General features: G+C 43.0%; 1 protein-coding gene and 1 pseudogene across 1 annotated transcript; one reads left to right on the top strand and one right to left on the bottom strand.

Moving 5' to 3' along the window:
• LOC111959520 (disintegrin and metalloproteinase domain-containing protein 23-like) overlaps positions 1–9,379 on the bottom strand; it is a 40,814-nt pseudogene extending 31,435 nt beyond the window's left edge.
• Positions 9,380–10,989: 1,610 nt separating this feature from the next.
• Positions 10,990–13,452, top strand: LOC111959309 (chemerin-like receptor 2). The gene is made up of 3 exons (XM_023980791.2): positions 10,990–11,253; positions 11,839–11,951; positions 12,177–13,452. Exon 3 carries the CDS (start codon positions 12,192–12,194, stop codon positions 13,299–13,301), a length of 1,110 nt encoding a protein of 369 aa, XP_023836559.1. The 5' UTR covers positions 10,990–11,253; positions 11,839–11,951; positions 12,177–12,191; the 3' UTR covers positions 13,302–13,452.
• Positions 13,453–16,385: the final 2,933 nt, after the last annotated feature.

The raw sequence follows: 16,385 nt of genomic DNA, 5'->3' as shown, positions 1-16,385 counted from the left end.
CCTAGCCCTCCCAGTGCGGCAAGGTGGAATAGCCCGCACTGGGCTAAGCACGCGTACTGGGGACACCGTGCGCTCCACCGCATAACACGGTGTCTGACCAGTACGACGCCCTCTCACTCCACGGTAAGCACGGGGAGTTGGCTCAGGTATCCTACCCGGCTTTGCCACTCCCCTCGTGTGCCCCCCCCCAAGAAATTTTTGGGTCTGACTCTCGGGCTCCCAACCGCGTCGCCGCGCTGCCTCCTCATACCAGCGCCTCTCTGCCTTCGCTGCCTCCAGCTCCGCCTTGGGACGGCGATATTCCCCTGGCTGAGTCCAGGGTCCTTTGCCGTCCAGGATCTCCTCCCAAGTCCAGGAGTCCTGGGATTTCTGCTGCAGCTGTCGCTGTGCTCCTCCCCGCTGCTTGATCCTTTGTTGGTGGGTGATTCTGTTACGCGCTTCCTCCTTCTCCTCATCAGAAGAGGAGTAGCATGGATTTGACCAACGTGCAGCGGGTTTTGAATACATCATGAAACTTTATTTACAAGACAAAACTAAACACACGAAGAACACTTGAATATTTTACAAAACAACAAAACGAAGAAGACAGACCTAAACTACGAACTTACATGAAACGAAGAACACATGAACAGGAACGACCGAGACGAGACAGTACCGTGTGGTGCAACAAACACAGACACAGCGACAATCACCCACAAACAACCAGTGAGAACAACCTACCTTAATATGACTCTCAATTAGAGGAAAACGCAAAACACCTGCCTCTAATTAAGAGCCATACCAGGCAACCCAAAACCAACATAGAAACAGCAAACATAGACTGCCCACCCAAAACTCACGCCCTGACCATCACACACATACAAAACAACAGAAAACAGGTCAGGAACGTGACACGTCTGTGGTGTGACTGTTAGCTAGCAAGCTACTTACCAGCATGCCGGCGAAAGCACACTGTGTTGTGACTGGTTGCCATAGCGTAAAATGAACCTTCCACTATTTTCCGAAGAATGAAGACATCTGACTGCATTGGCTGCTTTTCCTTTCGGGTGGACAGGCTGCACCGAACATCATGAGCATGTCACATTCTGAGGGAAGTTGCTTTATCAACTGGAGAGAACATTCAATGGGTCTTGCCAGAAAGCTAATCCTGAAGACGGATGCTGTACCATCATTCACAGTGAATCTTGTAAGCGCTGACCACAATGTTTTTTTTTTTGGGGGGGGGGGGGGGGGCGGGGGACTAAGGTTTAATAATGCAACTGTGGATGCTTTGACTTGTGAACGGTATATTTTCTGTAACACACCTGATAGTCACGACATGGTTGTTATTCTACCATCCCCATGCCATCTACATTGAGTCTTAGAACTTCCAGCAACAGCTGACACAAAAGAATGTTGTCCACAAAAGGAGTTGGGTGTGTATAGTATTTGTAATGTACCCTGGAAATCAAATATCGCCAATCCATGGTGTGGTTTGTGGTCTTACAGTTTCAAATTTCAATTAGCATACAATTTCTGCGCCCCCCCATCAAAATCCGATTGTTTAAAATACAAATATCTGMTTTTTTTTGCATGGGATGCGTCTCAATCCACCACATCTGCTGATATCTCCCTTCCTCATCTGCAGTGAAAGGTGGCAGAGCCAGACCATGAGACATCCCAAAAGTCTGTTTTCTCACAAAAACGTCTAAAAATATATATCTATATATATTCCCCTCCGTGGAAAGATGAGACTCTCACCAACACGATGGCGTTCTCCGTTTTGCTCTACGACCCCCACAGCCGATCTGCCAACTTCTGTCTGTAGGGTCTGAACAGTTTGGGCTACACACTAATATGACCCCTCTGTGGAAAGGTGAGACTCCCATGAACATGTCGGTTGTATTGCTCTAGGATACCTACAGGCCTCACAAGACTCATCTGAAGGTCCCCTGGTACCAGTTGAAAAAAATGTATGAAAGTATACAGTATACGGAGACTGTTTAGTGCCAACAATAAGGGGTTAAATACATGTAAAATAATTTTTTTAAATGTTCCCTGATCTTTCTTATATCGCTCAGATCCTAATAGATCTAATCAAAAATCGAAATAATTCAACTTTGAGCACCTTTAACTGATGAAAGCCACTTTCTGAGCACTTCTACGATGGGTAAATAGGCATGGGAGGTTTTGTTCAAATCAAAAGGGGTTGCTGTCAAAAAGTGATTGAATTGAAATGGATTTACCCACATGCTACGCTGTAATGACAATAAAACACCATTCTCCATGAAAGGGATAGTTCACCCAAATTACAAGATTAAACATTGGTTTTCTTACCCTGTAATAAGTCTATGGACAAGGTATGACAGCAATCCATGCTTTGGTTTTATTTTCCTGACACTGTTTCCAAATGCTAACATTTAATAATTTGTGGCACAAATCCCATTCAAGTCATGATACCAATATTCGCACTTTTCACGGATCGTGTCCACATCATCCAAAAGTATCTACAATTGACTGTGAAGCTCAACAATGTCACTTATAGATGATTTGAACATGATGCACAAAAAAATGCTAATATATCAGTAGCATGAAGCATGAATGGGATTTGTGCCACAAATGCTTACGGGGTAAAGAAACCAATATGTCATTTTGTAATTTGGGTGGACTATCCCTTTAAGAATATTAAACTCCATTATGCTGAAAAAATTTTCTCCAGGTGCAATAGTGACAGGTAGCAGTGAGCAGGGGGTAGAAGTTGTGCCCATTGGAGGGTTGCAGACCTATCTATATTTAGATCAGCACTGTCGCAGCTACAACAGTGAACACAATTCATCCTACCCATAGACACAGACAACAAAAAAACATGCGCCAAAGTAAGCTCACTCACAAACAATGAAGAACAACATAGAATCTGGTCACAAAGCACAGCTTCTCTTCACTTCTGCAGATCGACGTAGTAGTCATTAAGCAGTACGTTCTTATCCAGAGCAACTGTGACATGTGCAATTAGGGTTAAGAGCCTTACTCAAGGGCATATCAACAGATTTATTTTTAACTAGTCGGCTCAGGGATCCGAACCAGCGACCTTTCGGTTACTGGCCCAATGCTCTTAACCGCTAGGCTACCTGCTGCCCCGCCGCCCAGGTCGTTGTCTAATTATTATCTGATCAAAAAATCACTTGTGATTTTGCTTAAACCCTATGGTTCAAAGCCTGTTGTGCAATTGTGAGTGTTGGGACTGAGAGTAACAGCAAAACTAGTTTGTGTTGTGAGGACCGGAGATGGTTAAGTTCTCAGGTCAGGGACAGGACACCAAACCCTCATGTCTCTACATGCTTCCTGCTGTAGTTTACTGTGTGTGCGTGCGTGTGCGTGTGTGTGTATGTGTGTGTGTATGTGAGGGCCAGGTGCTAATCTATACACCCAGCTACATGGTTCTAGATTACATGGCTATAAACTACCACAATCCCTACTCCCTCTGGAATGACAGTGATTAAGGCATAGTGGACCCATGGTCAAACGTCTCCAAACAGAGTGCCAACATCTGGCCCCTGGCAATCAGGAACATCAACCCTCTTCCTCTGACAGCATTGGTCCACATGACCACTTCCCCCATCTCTACTGTCATCCTTCACATGGTCATCAGACCACGCCACCTTCACATGGTCATCAAACCACACCACCTTCACATGGTCATCAGACCACACCACCTTCACATGGTCATCAGACCACACCACCTTCACATGGTCATCAGACCACACCACCTTCACATGGTCATCAAACCACACCACCTTCACATGGTCATCAGACCACACCACCTTCACATGGTCATCAAACCACACCTCCTTCACATGGTCATCAGACCACACCACCTTCACATGGTCATCAGACCACACCACCGTTTGCACATTTTCTTTGCTGCGGGTCTATTTTGGTCAGTCGAGGACCAATCAGACCACGCTAGCGGCTTCGACTATGGTCATCAGACAACCACCTTTCACATGGTATCAGACACACCACCTTCACATGGTCATCGATCACACCACCACACCTTCACATGGTCATAAGACCACCATCCTAGCTAATTCACATGGTCATCCAAACCACACCACCTCACTGTCATAGCAAACCACTACTGACATTCACATGGTCATCAGACATCAGACACACCTACTTCACATGGTCATGCAGACCATCAGCCCACACTACATTCACATGGTCATTCAGACCAACACCACTTCACATGGTCATCAGACCATTCAACAGCACACTACATTCATCAACCACCCCGTCACATGGTCATCAATCAACCACACCACTTTCACAAATGGTATCAGACACCTCAGACCTACTGGTCACAAACCACCTTCACATGGCAATCAGACCACGCACTTCCATGGTCATCCAAAACCACCACACTTCACATGGTCTCAGAATATCAGGCAACATCAGACCCACCTTCACATGTCATAGAACCACACCACCTCACATGGTCATCAGCCCAGACATCCACCTTCACATGGTCATCAGAACCATCAGACCACCCACTATCACGATGGTCATGCAGACCAGCACCCCTTTCGCAAATGGTGTATCAAGAGCCAGCATCCGACCGTTCACATGGTCATTCAGACCACACGATCACTTCACATTGGTCATCAGACTCACACGCATCCCATTCACATGGTCATCAACCACACCACTCTCACATGGTCATCAGGACCCACACCACCTTCACAATGGTCATCAGACTATCAGACGAACACCTATCACATGGTCATGCAGACCACACCACCTTCACATGGTCATCAAACCACATCCGACACATTCACCATGGTCATGCAAACACACCGACCTTCACATGTCATCACGACCACCCACCTTCACATGGTCATCAGACATCAGACCACACCACCTTCACATGGTCATCAGCACCACACCACCTTCCACTGGTCATCAAAACCTCAAACCACACCACCTTGCAACATGGTCATCAGACACACCACCTCACATGGTCATCACAGACCCCTCAGAACCTACACGACCTTCACATGGTCATCAGACCATCAGACCACACCACCTTCACATGGTCATCAGACCACACCACCTTCACATGGTCATCAGACCACGCTACCTTCAGTAGTCGATGTCTGCCATGAGTCTCCATGCTTCCCCATTCCTCTATTCACTTGAAAAGACAATGCATTTGCCATGCTCATTCTATAAGTGTTCATTTAGCTTGTTAGAGTCAGCCCACACCATAATGTATGTTCACGGTCATAGGAGCTAATGTTGTGCATGTGACAGTGCTGAGAAGACTGATGGTGGTCACAATATGACGTCTGCCAGTGATGAGACAAACAGGCAGTCTCTCTCTCTCTCAAGATGACCTGTTCAATCGCCATAGCAGACCCCATTATCTACGTGAGGCACTGCATGAATCATTCACATGAGGCGGCAGCCTGGCGGATAAGGAGAGTTGGGCCAGTAACTGAAAGGTTGCGTGATCGAATCCCCGAGCTGACAAGGTAAAAATCTGTCGTTCTGCCCCTGTGCAAGGCAGTTAACCCACTGTTCCTTGTTTGCTGTGGATGTTGATTAAGGCAGCCCTCCGCATCTCTCTGATTCAGAGGGGCTGGGTTAAATGTGGAAGACACATTTCAGTTGAATGCATTCAATTGTACAACTGATTAGGTATCTTCCTTTAATACACCTCATTACAAGTGAAAAAAGTCACATAGAACTCCCAGGAATCATGGGGCCTGTCACTTTTGATTTAAAGATGTCCCACTCAGCCCAATATGGTGCTCTCCGTATCAATGAGTATAGCCTGGCAGCCATGCAAAATGTGGCTACTGTTGTAACCAATGACCTGGACAACAGAAACTGTAGTTGGACGTGTTCCACAAACTGGATCTGGATCAAAATGGAAGACTGCTCAGAAAACGACTCCTTAAGTTCATATAAAAAGACCTCTCTGCTGTAAAACATGAAAAACCAAGAGCAGGGCAACACCCAAATTCCCATATTCATCACTGTTAGCAAATACCCATGCCTATTTCATAAGCTAAAATATCAGCCTGCTGACCAAACTGTATTGAGTAAGAACAGTGAGGTTTTAAGGTAGATAAAAGCTCTTACTTGTTTAACGTTAGGTCCAGTACAAATCTGGAGCCAAAGGCCTCTAACTGGAAACTGGCTTGGGCAAGATGGATTGCCTGTGGAACAGACAGACTGTTAAACACATCACTGTGAAAACACTGGTCACTGTTTTCACTTCTTATCAGGCTGTTTTCCTTTCTAATTGTAGGTATATTGGGAGAATGGTCACCCTTGATAATGGCAATGGTAAGAGTAGATATAGCGCTATACAAATAAAATGTATTATTATTATTATTAGTTAATAATCATATAAATAGAATCTTATAGCCATGGGTATTACATTGAGAAATTGCAACTGTAATAATGACTGTAACGAATGGCATGCCAACTTCACTGCCAATTCAAGTTAAGTAAGTCCCTTGCATATCAAGTAAAATAGTTAATCACCCTCACAATGCTCTCATTGATGATTCCGTCTATCATTTCAATCAATTTATACCCATTCATCAGTTTACTTTATCCGGTGTGCCAACATGGACAAGAGTACTTCCATTGACAAGTATAACCTCACCGCAACTCTGAGGCTGTAATAGGATGACCATCTCATATGCATATTAGTCTGGTATGTTCTCATACCTGGTCATGACCCTCTGTGACCTGGTTCCTAGCCCGGGTGTCCAGGTCATGGTAAGTGCTCTCTGAGTCCTCCTTCAGGTAGTAGATGAGCCGAGAGGGGTAGGTGATCGCATGCTCAGCCTCACCGTGACTTGTGTTGTCTGTGGCGGCTGCTGCAGTTGCCACTCGCTCCAACAATAATGGTTCTGCGTCCCTCTCCACCACCTCATTCTCTCCTCCTTGAGAAAGTGCAGAAGAGGAAATACCCCTCACCACCACACGAGCATGTGACAGTCAGCCGGGCACTCTGCATAGCCCCCACATAAGGAAGCCTGTCAATCATAATCTAATCATGTAAAACATTGCTGCTACTGCAGGAAGTGCTCATGACTTCCCCATTCCTCCTGGATACAGAGGAGAGAGAGTGAAGTACATATTGCTGCTACTGCAGAAGGCTTCATGACTTCCCCATTCCTCCTGGATACAGAGAGAGAGTGAAGTACATATTGCTGCTACTCAGGAAGTGCTCATGACTTCCCATCCTCCTGGATACAGAGAGAGAGAAGGTGAAGTACATATTGCCTGCTACTGCAGGAAGTGCTCATGACTTCCCATTCCTCCTGGATACAGAGGAGAGAGAGTGAAGTACATATTTGCTGCTACTGCAGGAAGTGCTCATGACTTCCCCATTCCTCCTGGATACAGAGAGAGAGATGAAGTACATATTGCTTGTGCTACTTGCAGGAAGTGCTCATGACTTCCCCATTCCTCCTGGATACAGAGAGAGAGAGTGAAGTACATATTGCTTGCTACTGCAGGAAGTGCTCATGACTTCCCCATTCCTCCTGGATACAGAGGAGAGAGAGTGAAGACATATTTCTGCTACTGAGGAAGTGCTCATGACTTCCCCATTCCTCCTGGATACAGAGGAGAGAGAGTGAAGTACATATTGCTGCTACTGCAGGAAGTGCTCATGACTTCCCCATTCCTCCTGGATACAGAGGAGAGTGAAGTACATATTGCTGTATACTGTTGTAAAGTACATATTGCTGTATACTGTTGTAAAGTACATATTGCTGTATACTGTTGTAAAGTACATATTGCTGTATACTGTTGTGTATTCAGACCATATGACTATAGCAGGGTGTGACAGTAAACTATGACATCACATTTTCAAAATCTACCTAAAAAATTATACCTGGGGATTCCCTTAAAACTGCTATGCTTACAATGAACTACACAATTATAAAAACTGTAATGTGAACCTCCATGACATAAATCTCTAGTTGACTTCATTAAAAAGAAACAGATTAATTGAATATGACAGACTGGGTAGACTACTTTATGTTTTGTTGAATATTATTCTACTAATAGCACAGTTCAATTCATAATAAAATATTATTCTACTATTGGAAATAGCACCGTTCAATTCATAATATAAAATTATTCTACGATTGGAAATAGCACAGTTCAATTCTTAATTTAAGCGCCTTGATAAGGTCAATGCTGGGAAATAATGTCTCAAAGATCAGCAGTTTATAAAGGTGTTTATAATATTACAAATATTACTAATAATGTCGTGGAAATATTCAGTCAATAATATTTCTCAAATACCGGAGCCTGTGAGTTCAAATAGACTTTTATTACAATATAATAAAAGCCGAGCTGGTTCATGAAAACAACTGCCTTTTCAACCTCGGCACACACTCATTTGTCCTCCTTAAGTCACACTCATAGTAACTCCTCTTCATGACTCATCCCCTCTGGCATTTAGTCACCATTATCTTATTGCCTTGCACTGGTTTTAGTTTGGTTTCACATTAGGGCATGGAACCATTAGAGCCATAGCACTGGTACAAAAATAAACAGACATGTCATCCTGCTAACTCCTCCGAATTGAACACTCATGTTCTGGAAAAGTCCCAATAGGCGTAACCATAGCAACGTTTAGATATTAGGCCATAGCACTGGTACAGAAATAAAAAGTCATGTCCCCTCCCTAGACAGGTGCATGTCTAATGGTGTCTAATGACCCAGAGCACATATAGAGTGCACTATTCTGTCTGGCTCCTCTGAAATGAGCACACATGTTCTGGAAAATACCCAATAATAACTGGACAAAATGGTAGGCCTAGAGTTAAAAGGAGTTAATGTCAAACATTCCTCACAGGGTTAATTTATATATATTTCATGTTCATAACCTGAACAAAAAGATACTGAGCCCACTCTCTCAACGTCACTTATAAAGACTTGTCCTCCGGACCAGACACTTCCGTCCCAAATTAGAAACAGCATAGCGAGGAAAATCAATCATATCTATCAGATAATGACACAAAGGAGCATGCAAGTTATTAGATTAACCTGATACCGTTCTGACCGGGCTAAGAACATGCAAGTAGGCTACATACCGATTGATGCTATGGATGAATGGAGCCCGGATGCAAGGATGCTCACGAGCAAATTTGCTAGAAATATCAAATGCATGATTCATATTTGATATTTTAAAATATATMTATATCAACACGTCAACGCAGTAATTATCTTCCGGCCCGTTATAGCGGGGGAGATGTCGTTTACGGGAAATMTTTCATGTATCCAGTCAGTAGGGGAGACGACTCCTGCAGCATCGGGCGCCGGGGCGAATGGAAAGCGATGGCCAGCTACTCGAAATCAACGAGCAGACTCCTATGCTGCATCCGCTCAAGTGCGGTGTTTTTACAATTCAATATAAATCCACGTTTTGCCCGCGCGCACATAGCACAGGCTCGTGCACGAGCTTTAAAAGTACAAGCAAGTGCTTTTTCACAGGGAAGATATCCCCGCATCCCGCATCCCAGAGATCATCTGCTTGCACTGCTTCCCATCCCTACTACTGCATTAATGTATTGTAGTGTATAATGTCATGTCTATCCTGATTCCCACTGTATTTTACACAGTTAAAATAAATAGTGAGCAGTTTTGTGATATGGTGGGTAGTATAATGTGTATTGCCTATGTATTTTACAGACTGATTATTAGCATTTTACTGTATTCTGCTCCACAGTGCCTATCTCTGTCTAATCTCACAGTGATAAACATCATAACAGTTGAAGAGCTATTTTGATGGGAATTATTTGTATTGTTTTTGTCGATCATCGTGGCCTTCCCTTAAACAGGGTAAGAGTGTTCATTAAAATGCAGCCAAATTAGTGGGATTTTGTTGACTGACTAAAGTCTAGACTAAATGGATTACGATCTGTCTTGGGATACAGATTCCCACACAGAAGGCAGTATTTCAATCATGTTTTTAAGACAGCGCCCAGCAAGTCCAGTTCAAATAATGTATGGATCCAACAATTTCACACACACACACACACACACACACACACACACACACACACACACACACACACACACACACACACACACACACATACACACACACACTATCATGAGGCGGCAGGTAGTCTAGCGGGTAAGAGCTTTTTTAGACCAATAACCGAAAGGTCGCTGGTTTGAATCCTAACCCGTCGATGTGCCATTGAGCAAGGCACTTAACCCTAGTTGCTCTGGATAAGAGTGTCTGCTAAATTACTAAAATGTAAATGTTCCTGCAGGATCTGACAGCTCCTCACTCAGGGCTAAATGGGTCTGCAGTGGAATGGTCGCTGAGCAGAGATAAGAGAAAAGCCTGTTTTGTTATCTCACGACGCAAGAGGGGGGGTAATACGTGAGCAGTGCTCCACCTAAAGGACATCGTTTGGAGATTTAATTTGCACCAACGGATTTTTTTAACTTCATCAATCAATCAAACAACAACTTTGGAATGCTGAGGATTTTCATTTCGTAACTTATACTTGACATCAAATCTAAAATCTGCACAAGATGATAAGGAGTGATTGTAAAACATCCAAATAATGCAATATCTGTATTCGTGATGACCAGGGTTACTTACAGGACTCTTTTTAAACATTTGTTTTTGATTTAGACTGATTTAGACTCGGTATATTGAGCTGCTCCTGTACGATGTGCTACACTACAGTAAATCATGTTGGTTGGTTAGATTGTATAGATGTTCCATTGTAGGCTGGTGCTTAGAACTTCTGAGATTTGATTGCCAGTGGTCAACCAGTCGGAAATCCGTCCTGAACTATTCTATAAATCATGCGATCTTTTTTTGACAGACTACAAGTATACCGATTGTACAATCTTACACAAAGCATTCCTTTACCCCCAGTACTTCTCATTCTTATACAGCGCAAGTGATGCGTCAGTGGACGCGCCTACTGAACGACAACACACCTCCTCCAATATGTATTACGGCGTAACGGGTTTATGCACAGCACAGACTAACGAAGATACCCGAACAGGAACAATACCCCAACTCCAGTGATAAAATAGGGATGGAGATTGGAATTTCAATTAAACATATCACCGAATGAGACAAATGGTAAAGTATTGGCAGTTGCTATAGCCTAACTACGTTTACGCCGTTGAACTTCTGAAAGTTTTTATTTTGGGTGATTCCGACTCCGAGAGGATTGGCAGGACATAGGAACTTTCAGCGACTGGAAGGTATGTATATATATAAGCTACTGTATAAGTAGACTAGGCTTTCGTGGCTGTTGGATAACGCATAGGAAAATGGACAGCATCCGCAAAATATCAGATGTAGTTTTTTTCTGATCAATCAGTCTTATCTGTATTTTATAGAATACGCCCAGCCCACGCATGTCTATGTTAGTATTAGTTTCATAGCTCACATACTCTATCATGTGGCAAATTATTTTAAAACAAAATCATTTTTTATTTGGCCTGCAGTTAAATGGAAGATTATGTTGTACGGGTTTTTAAGTGTTTATCCTGTTGTCGTCAGTTTATATCTGACTATAGACCCTCAAGGCCTAAATTAGAGGAACTGAGACTGAAGAGACGTGTTGTCCACATTTGTGTAGGTTGGAGGTTTCCTGTGTTTAAAGGTCACAAGTTTGTTAATGCCCAGAAGAAACAGACAAGCAGGATGATTTCCTGATTTTGTGTGTGTGTGTGTGTGTGTGTGTGTGTGTGTGTGTGTGTGTGTGTGTGTGTGTGTGTAGGGTGTGGGCACTCCACATCTGCTCTTTTTCTAGTTGGCTTACTAATGATGACACTCTCTTCCAGGATAAGGACCAACCCAGCTGTATTTTACAATCTCCGTTTTAAAACAACTGGAGGAACTGTGACCGGGATAATTACAAGGACATTTGTGTCAAAGAAGTGCAAGGGGCATTCAGGTGAAGAACCTATGATATCAAAACATTATGGGCTATTATGACAAAACAGAAAATCTGGTAACATATATTAAGTTCTTATACTCGTGCGGTTACACAGTAATTAACTGTTAAAATGAGTAATTATTGTTTCTAAACTACACCAGTACAAGAGCAACTTGTAAAGTTTTACTGAAAAATCCACACATTGAAAGGATGTATCTTATCATTGCTTTCTCATTCTTGCAGGACCTCTGCTTACAAATGGTAGGTAGTGTTGCAGCAATGGAAGAATCCATGGACGACTATGACAATTACACCTACGATTATCTGGAGTATGGAGACTTGGAAGAAGAAAAAGTCAGAGATGGATACTCCCAAAAGGAGGCTATACACATCATATCAGTAGTCATGTATAGTATTTCATTTGTGCTCGGTGTCACTGGCAATGGAATAGTCATATGGGTGATGACATTTAAAAGCAAACGGACAGTGAACAGTGTATGGTTGCTGAACATGGCTATAGCAGATTTTGTGTTTGTGCTCTTTTTACCCTTCTCTATCGACTACGTTCTTCGAGACTTCCACTGGTCCTTTGGGCTGGTCATGTGTAAGCTAAACTCGTTTGTGTCTGTGATGAACATGTATGCCAGTGTGCTCTTTCTCACAGTGCTCAGTCTAGACAGGTATGTCTCATTGATTCACCTTAGCTGGTCTCAGAGGTGTCGCAGTGTATGGCGAGCCTGGATGGTATGTGGCTGTGTGTGGGGGGTGTCTGCTCTACTGAGCCTCCCTACCCTGATATTCCGTGACACTGTGAGTTACCGTGACCGGGTGATGTGCTTCAACAACTTTAATGTCCAGGATAGACATACAGCTGCTGTGAGACACATTACGTTGGTGGTCATCCGTGCTGCAGTGGGATTCCTACTGCCCTTCAGTGCCGTCTGTGTGACTGGAATTCTCCTGGCAATCAAAGTCCACCAGTCGGACGATTCTGTGTGCCTGTCTAGCTTTTCTAAGACAGTTTCAGCTGTCATTCTGGCCTTCTTTTTGTGCTGGGCACCATTCCATACCTTTAGTTTAATGGAGCTTTCCTTAAACTCATCACTGTACCTACATGCTGTTCTGAAGACAGGCTTTCCTCTTGCTACTAGCTTAGCCTATTTCAACAGCTGCGTCAACCCCTTCATCTACATGCTGGTGGGTAAGAAGGTTCGCCAGCTCCTGAAACGCTCGTGTCTGGACATCACAAAGAGTACTCTGCGGGAGCTCAACCAGTCCATCTCTGCAACTGAATCAGTGCCTATAGCAGACATAAGACCTCCATACATCAGTTCACCACAGGATCCCACAGAATCATCAACGGTTTGATTATACTGACCTAATCACACAGTTACCTATAGCAGAAACCATCAGAAACTGCCCTTTGATCTAATCCCACAGTTACCTATAGCAGAAACCATCAGAAACTGCCCTTTGACCTAATCCCACAGTTACCTATAGCAGAAACCATCAGAAACTGCCCTTTGACCTAATCCCACAGTTACCTATAGCAGAAACCAGCAGAAACTGCCATTTGACCTAAAAGAGCCAGCCTGACCATTATTTTAGTCCAAATGTGACTTATTTTATATTTTACTTCAGTGTAACATTTGTGCTAGTTGTTTGAGTTGGATACTTCCAAGTAGCAATTACTTTGAGTGCCAACGTCTGTTTGAGTGCCCTCATAGGAAAACTTGAGTAAAGACGTGCGCTAAAAGTATAACTTGCACAGGGGAAAAGAGGCAACTTTAATGATTTTAAAAAGAAGTATCTGATCCTATTTACCCCGAAGACAAATAGGAAAGGAGGCCACCCTTCCCCACTTTCTCTGGAACAGGCTGTCTCTGGAACAGGCTGTCTCTGGAACAGGCTGTCTCTGGAACAGGCTGTCTCTGGAACAGACTGTCTCTGGAACAGGCTNTGTCTCTGGAACAGGCTGTCTCTGGAACAGACTGTCTCTGGAACAGGCTGTCTCTGGAACAGGCTGTCTCTGGAACAGGCTGTCTCTGGAACAGGGATGATTAGAAGCAGATCTACCATTTTCATAAACACTTTGTATTTAGATTTCGGTCATCAAACAAATCCAAGTTTAACCCTGACGGCAATTTAGTCCTTCTCTTTCTTATTACGTTGAAACATTTGCCATTACAAGTTGATTTGCTGTTGTAGTGTACTCTGTTATTATATGGCTGCTGTACACATGAGACAAATTCTATTAGGTCGTTCTTTATATTTTCTAATTATATTAAGCGTATAAATTAATCTCAATGTTTACATGACATTTTCCAATAGTGTTCACATTTTTTGTGGGAATTTGAAATATATGAGGGAAATTTGGCATGCAATTGATTTGTTAATTGTAATATACTTGAGTCAAAGGAATAAAGAATGAATCCAATCCGTTCTCTGTGGGTTTTAATGTGTATTCCTTCTGTGTTATACAGACGCAGTGCCAGAGGTGCCGCTATATAGAGTGGTGCTCAATCTAACAGGACCAACGGTATATTGCCTGTAACCTCAATTATGGTCACAATACCTTGTAGATGGAATGAAAATACTACACACATAGTTGATGAAAGCAGGAAACACCAGACCTGAATACCTAACACGTATTCACGTATAGCTAGAGAGTGTTGCCGCTCTCCAGTCTCACAGATGTGCATTTCCAATAAAGGCGTTTCGCTGTACTTGTGCACGTGACAATAAAACTTGAAACAGTACATCACTTAGTCCTAACTGCTGGCTTCCTGAAGTTCAGTCCTGTCACGGGTGTCGTCGTCTGATGAGGAAGAATCGGACCAAAGCGCAGCGTGGTAAGTGTTCATGACTTTTATTGTACTGAACACTGAAACAAAAATAACAAAGTGAATAACGAAACCGAAACAGTCCTGTCAGGTGCAGAAAACACTAAACAGAAAATAACTACCCACAAAAAACACAGGTGCGGGAAATGCTACCTAAGTATGGTTCCCAATCAGAAGACAACGATAGACAGACTGGCCCTGGATTGAGAACCATACCCGGCAAAACAAAGAAATACAAACATAGAAAAGAAAACATAGAATGCCCACCGCAAATCACAACCCTGACAAACCAATAAACTTGAAATGTTTATGTGTTGAGTAGTTGTGTTTAATTAAAAATACTAACATGTTTTTGTTGAGTAGCTGTGTCACTATTGGTAAGTAATGGATTCATGGGATATGGCAATTATTGATTAGATAGAGGTTTGGGGACGTAGTAGCACAATGTTACACTACCGTTCAAAAGTTTGGGGTCAGTTAGAAATGTCATTGTTTTCCATGAAAACATACATGAAATTGAGTGCAAAATGAATAGGAAATATAGTCCAGACGTTGACAAGGTTATACAAGTTGAAGTCGGAAAGTTGACATTACACGTTAGCAAAATACATTTAAACTCTGTTTTTTCACAAATCCTGACATTTAATCCCAGTAAAAATTCCCTCTCTTAAGTCAGTTAGGATACACTTTATTTTAAGAAATGTGAAATGTCAGAATAATAGTAGAGAGAATTATTTTTTCAGCTTCTATTTCTTTCATCCCATTCCCAGGGGTCAGAAGTTTACAATACATCAATTAGTATTTGTAGCATTGCCTTTAAATTATTTAACTTGGGTCAAACGTTTTAGGTAGCCTTCCACAAGCTTCCCACAATAGGTTGGATGAATTTTGGCCCATTCCTCCTGACAGAGCTGGTGTAACTGAGTCAGGTTTGTAGGCCTTGCTCACACACACTTTTTCAGTAACTGCTCACACATTTTCTATGGGATTGAGGTCAGGGCTTTGTGATGGCCACTCCAATACCTTGACTTTGTTGTCCTTAAGCCATTTTGCCACAACTTTGAAGTATGCTTGGGGTCAGTATCCATTTGGAAGACTCATTTGCGACCAAGCTTTAACTTCCAAGACGGTGTCTTGAATGTTGCTTCATATATCCACATAATTTTCACCTCATGATGCCATCTATTTTGTGAAGGTGCACCAGTCCCTGCAGCAAAAGCACCCCCACAGACTGATCGCCACCTCGTCGCTTACGGTTGCGTTGGTGTTCTTTGGCTTGCAGCCTCCTCCAAACATAACGATGGTCATTATGGCCAAACAGTTCAATTTTTGTTTTCATCGTCAGACCAGGAAGGACATTTGTCCATAAAAGTACATCTTTTTCCCATGTCCAGTTGCAAACGCATAGTCTGGCTTTTTATGAATTGGCGGTTTTGGGCCGTGGCTCTCTTCTTGGCTTGAGCGGGCATGTCTTCAAGGTGTATGTCGATATAGTGACTCATTTTACTGTGTGATGTTAGACTTTTGTATCCGTTTCGCTCCAGCAATATTCACAAGGTCGCTTATGCTGTTTGGTTCTTGGGATGATTTTCAACTTTTTGCACCACAC

This window comes from Salvelinus sp. IW2-2015, linkage group LG36, assembly GCF_002910315.2.
Source record: "Salvelinus sp. IW2-2015 linkage group LG36, ASM291031v2, whole genome shotgun sequence".
Taxonomy (NCBI): domain Eukaryota; kingdom Metazoa; phylum Chordata; class Actinopteri; order Salmoniformes; family Salmonidae; genus Salvelinus; species Salvelinus sp. IW2-2015.
The sequence above is the reverse complement of the archived record's forward strand: the minus strand, read 5'-3'. Positions and strand labels throughout refer to the sequence as shown.

Bases quoted from the DNA above. Each gene is read 5' to 3' on its own strand.
- LOC111959309 (XM_023980791.2), top strand. From the start codon at position 12,192: ATGGTAGGTAGTGTTGCAGCAATGGAAGAATCCATGGACGACTATGAC.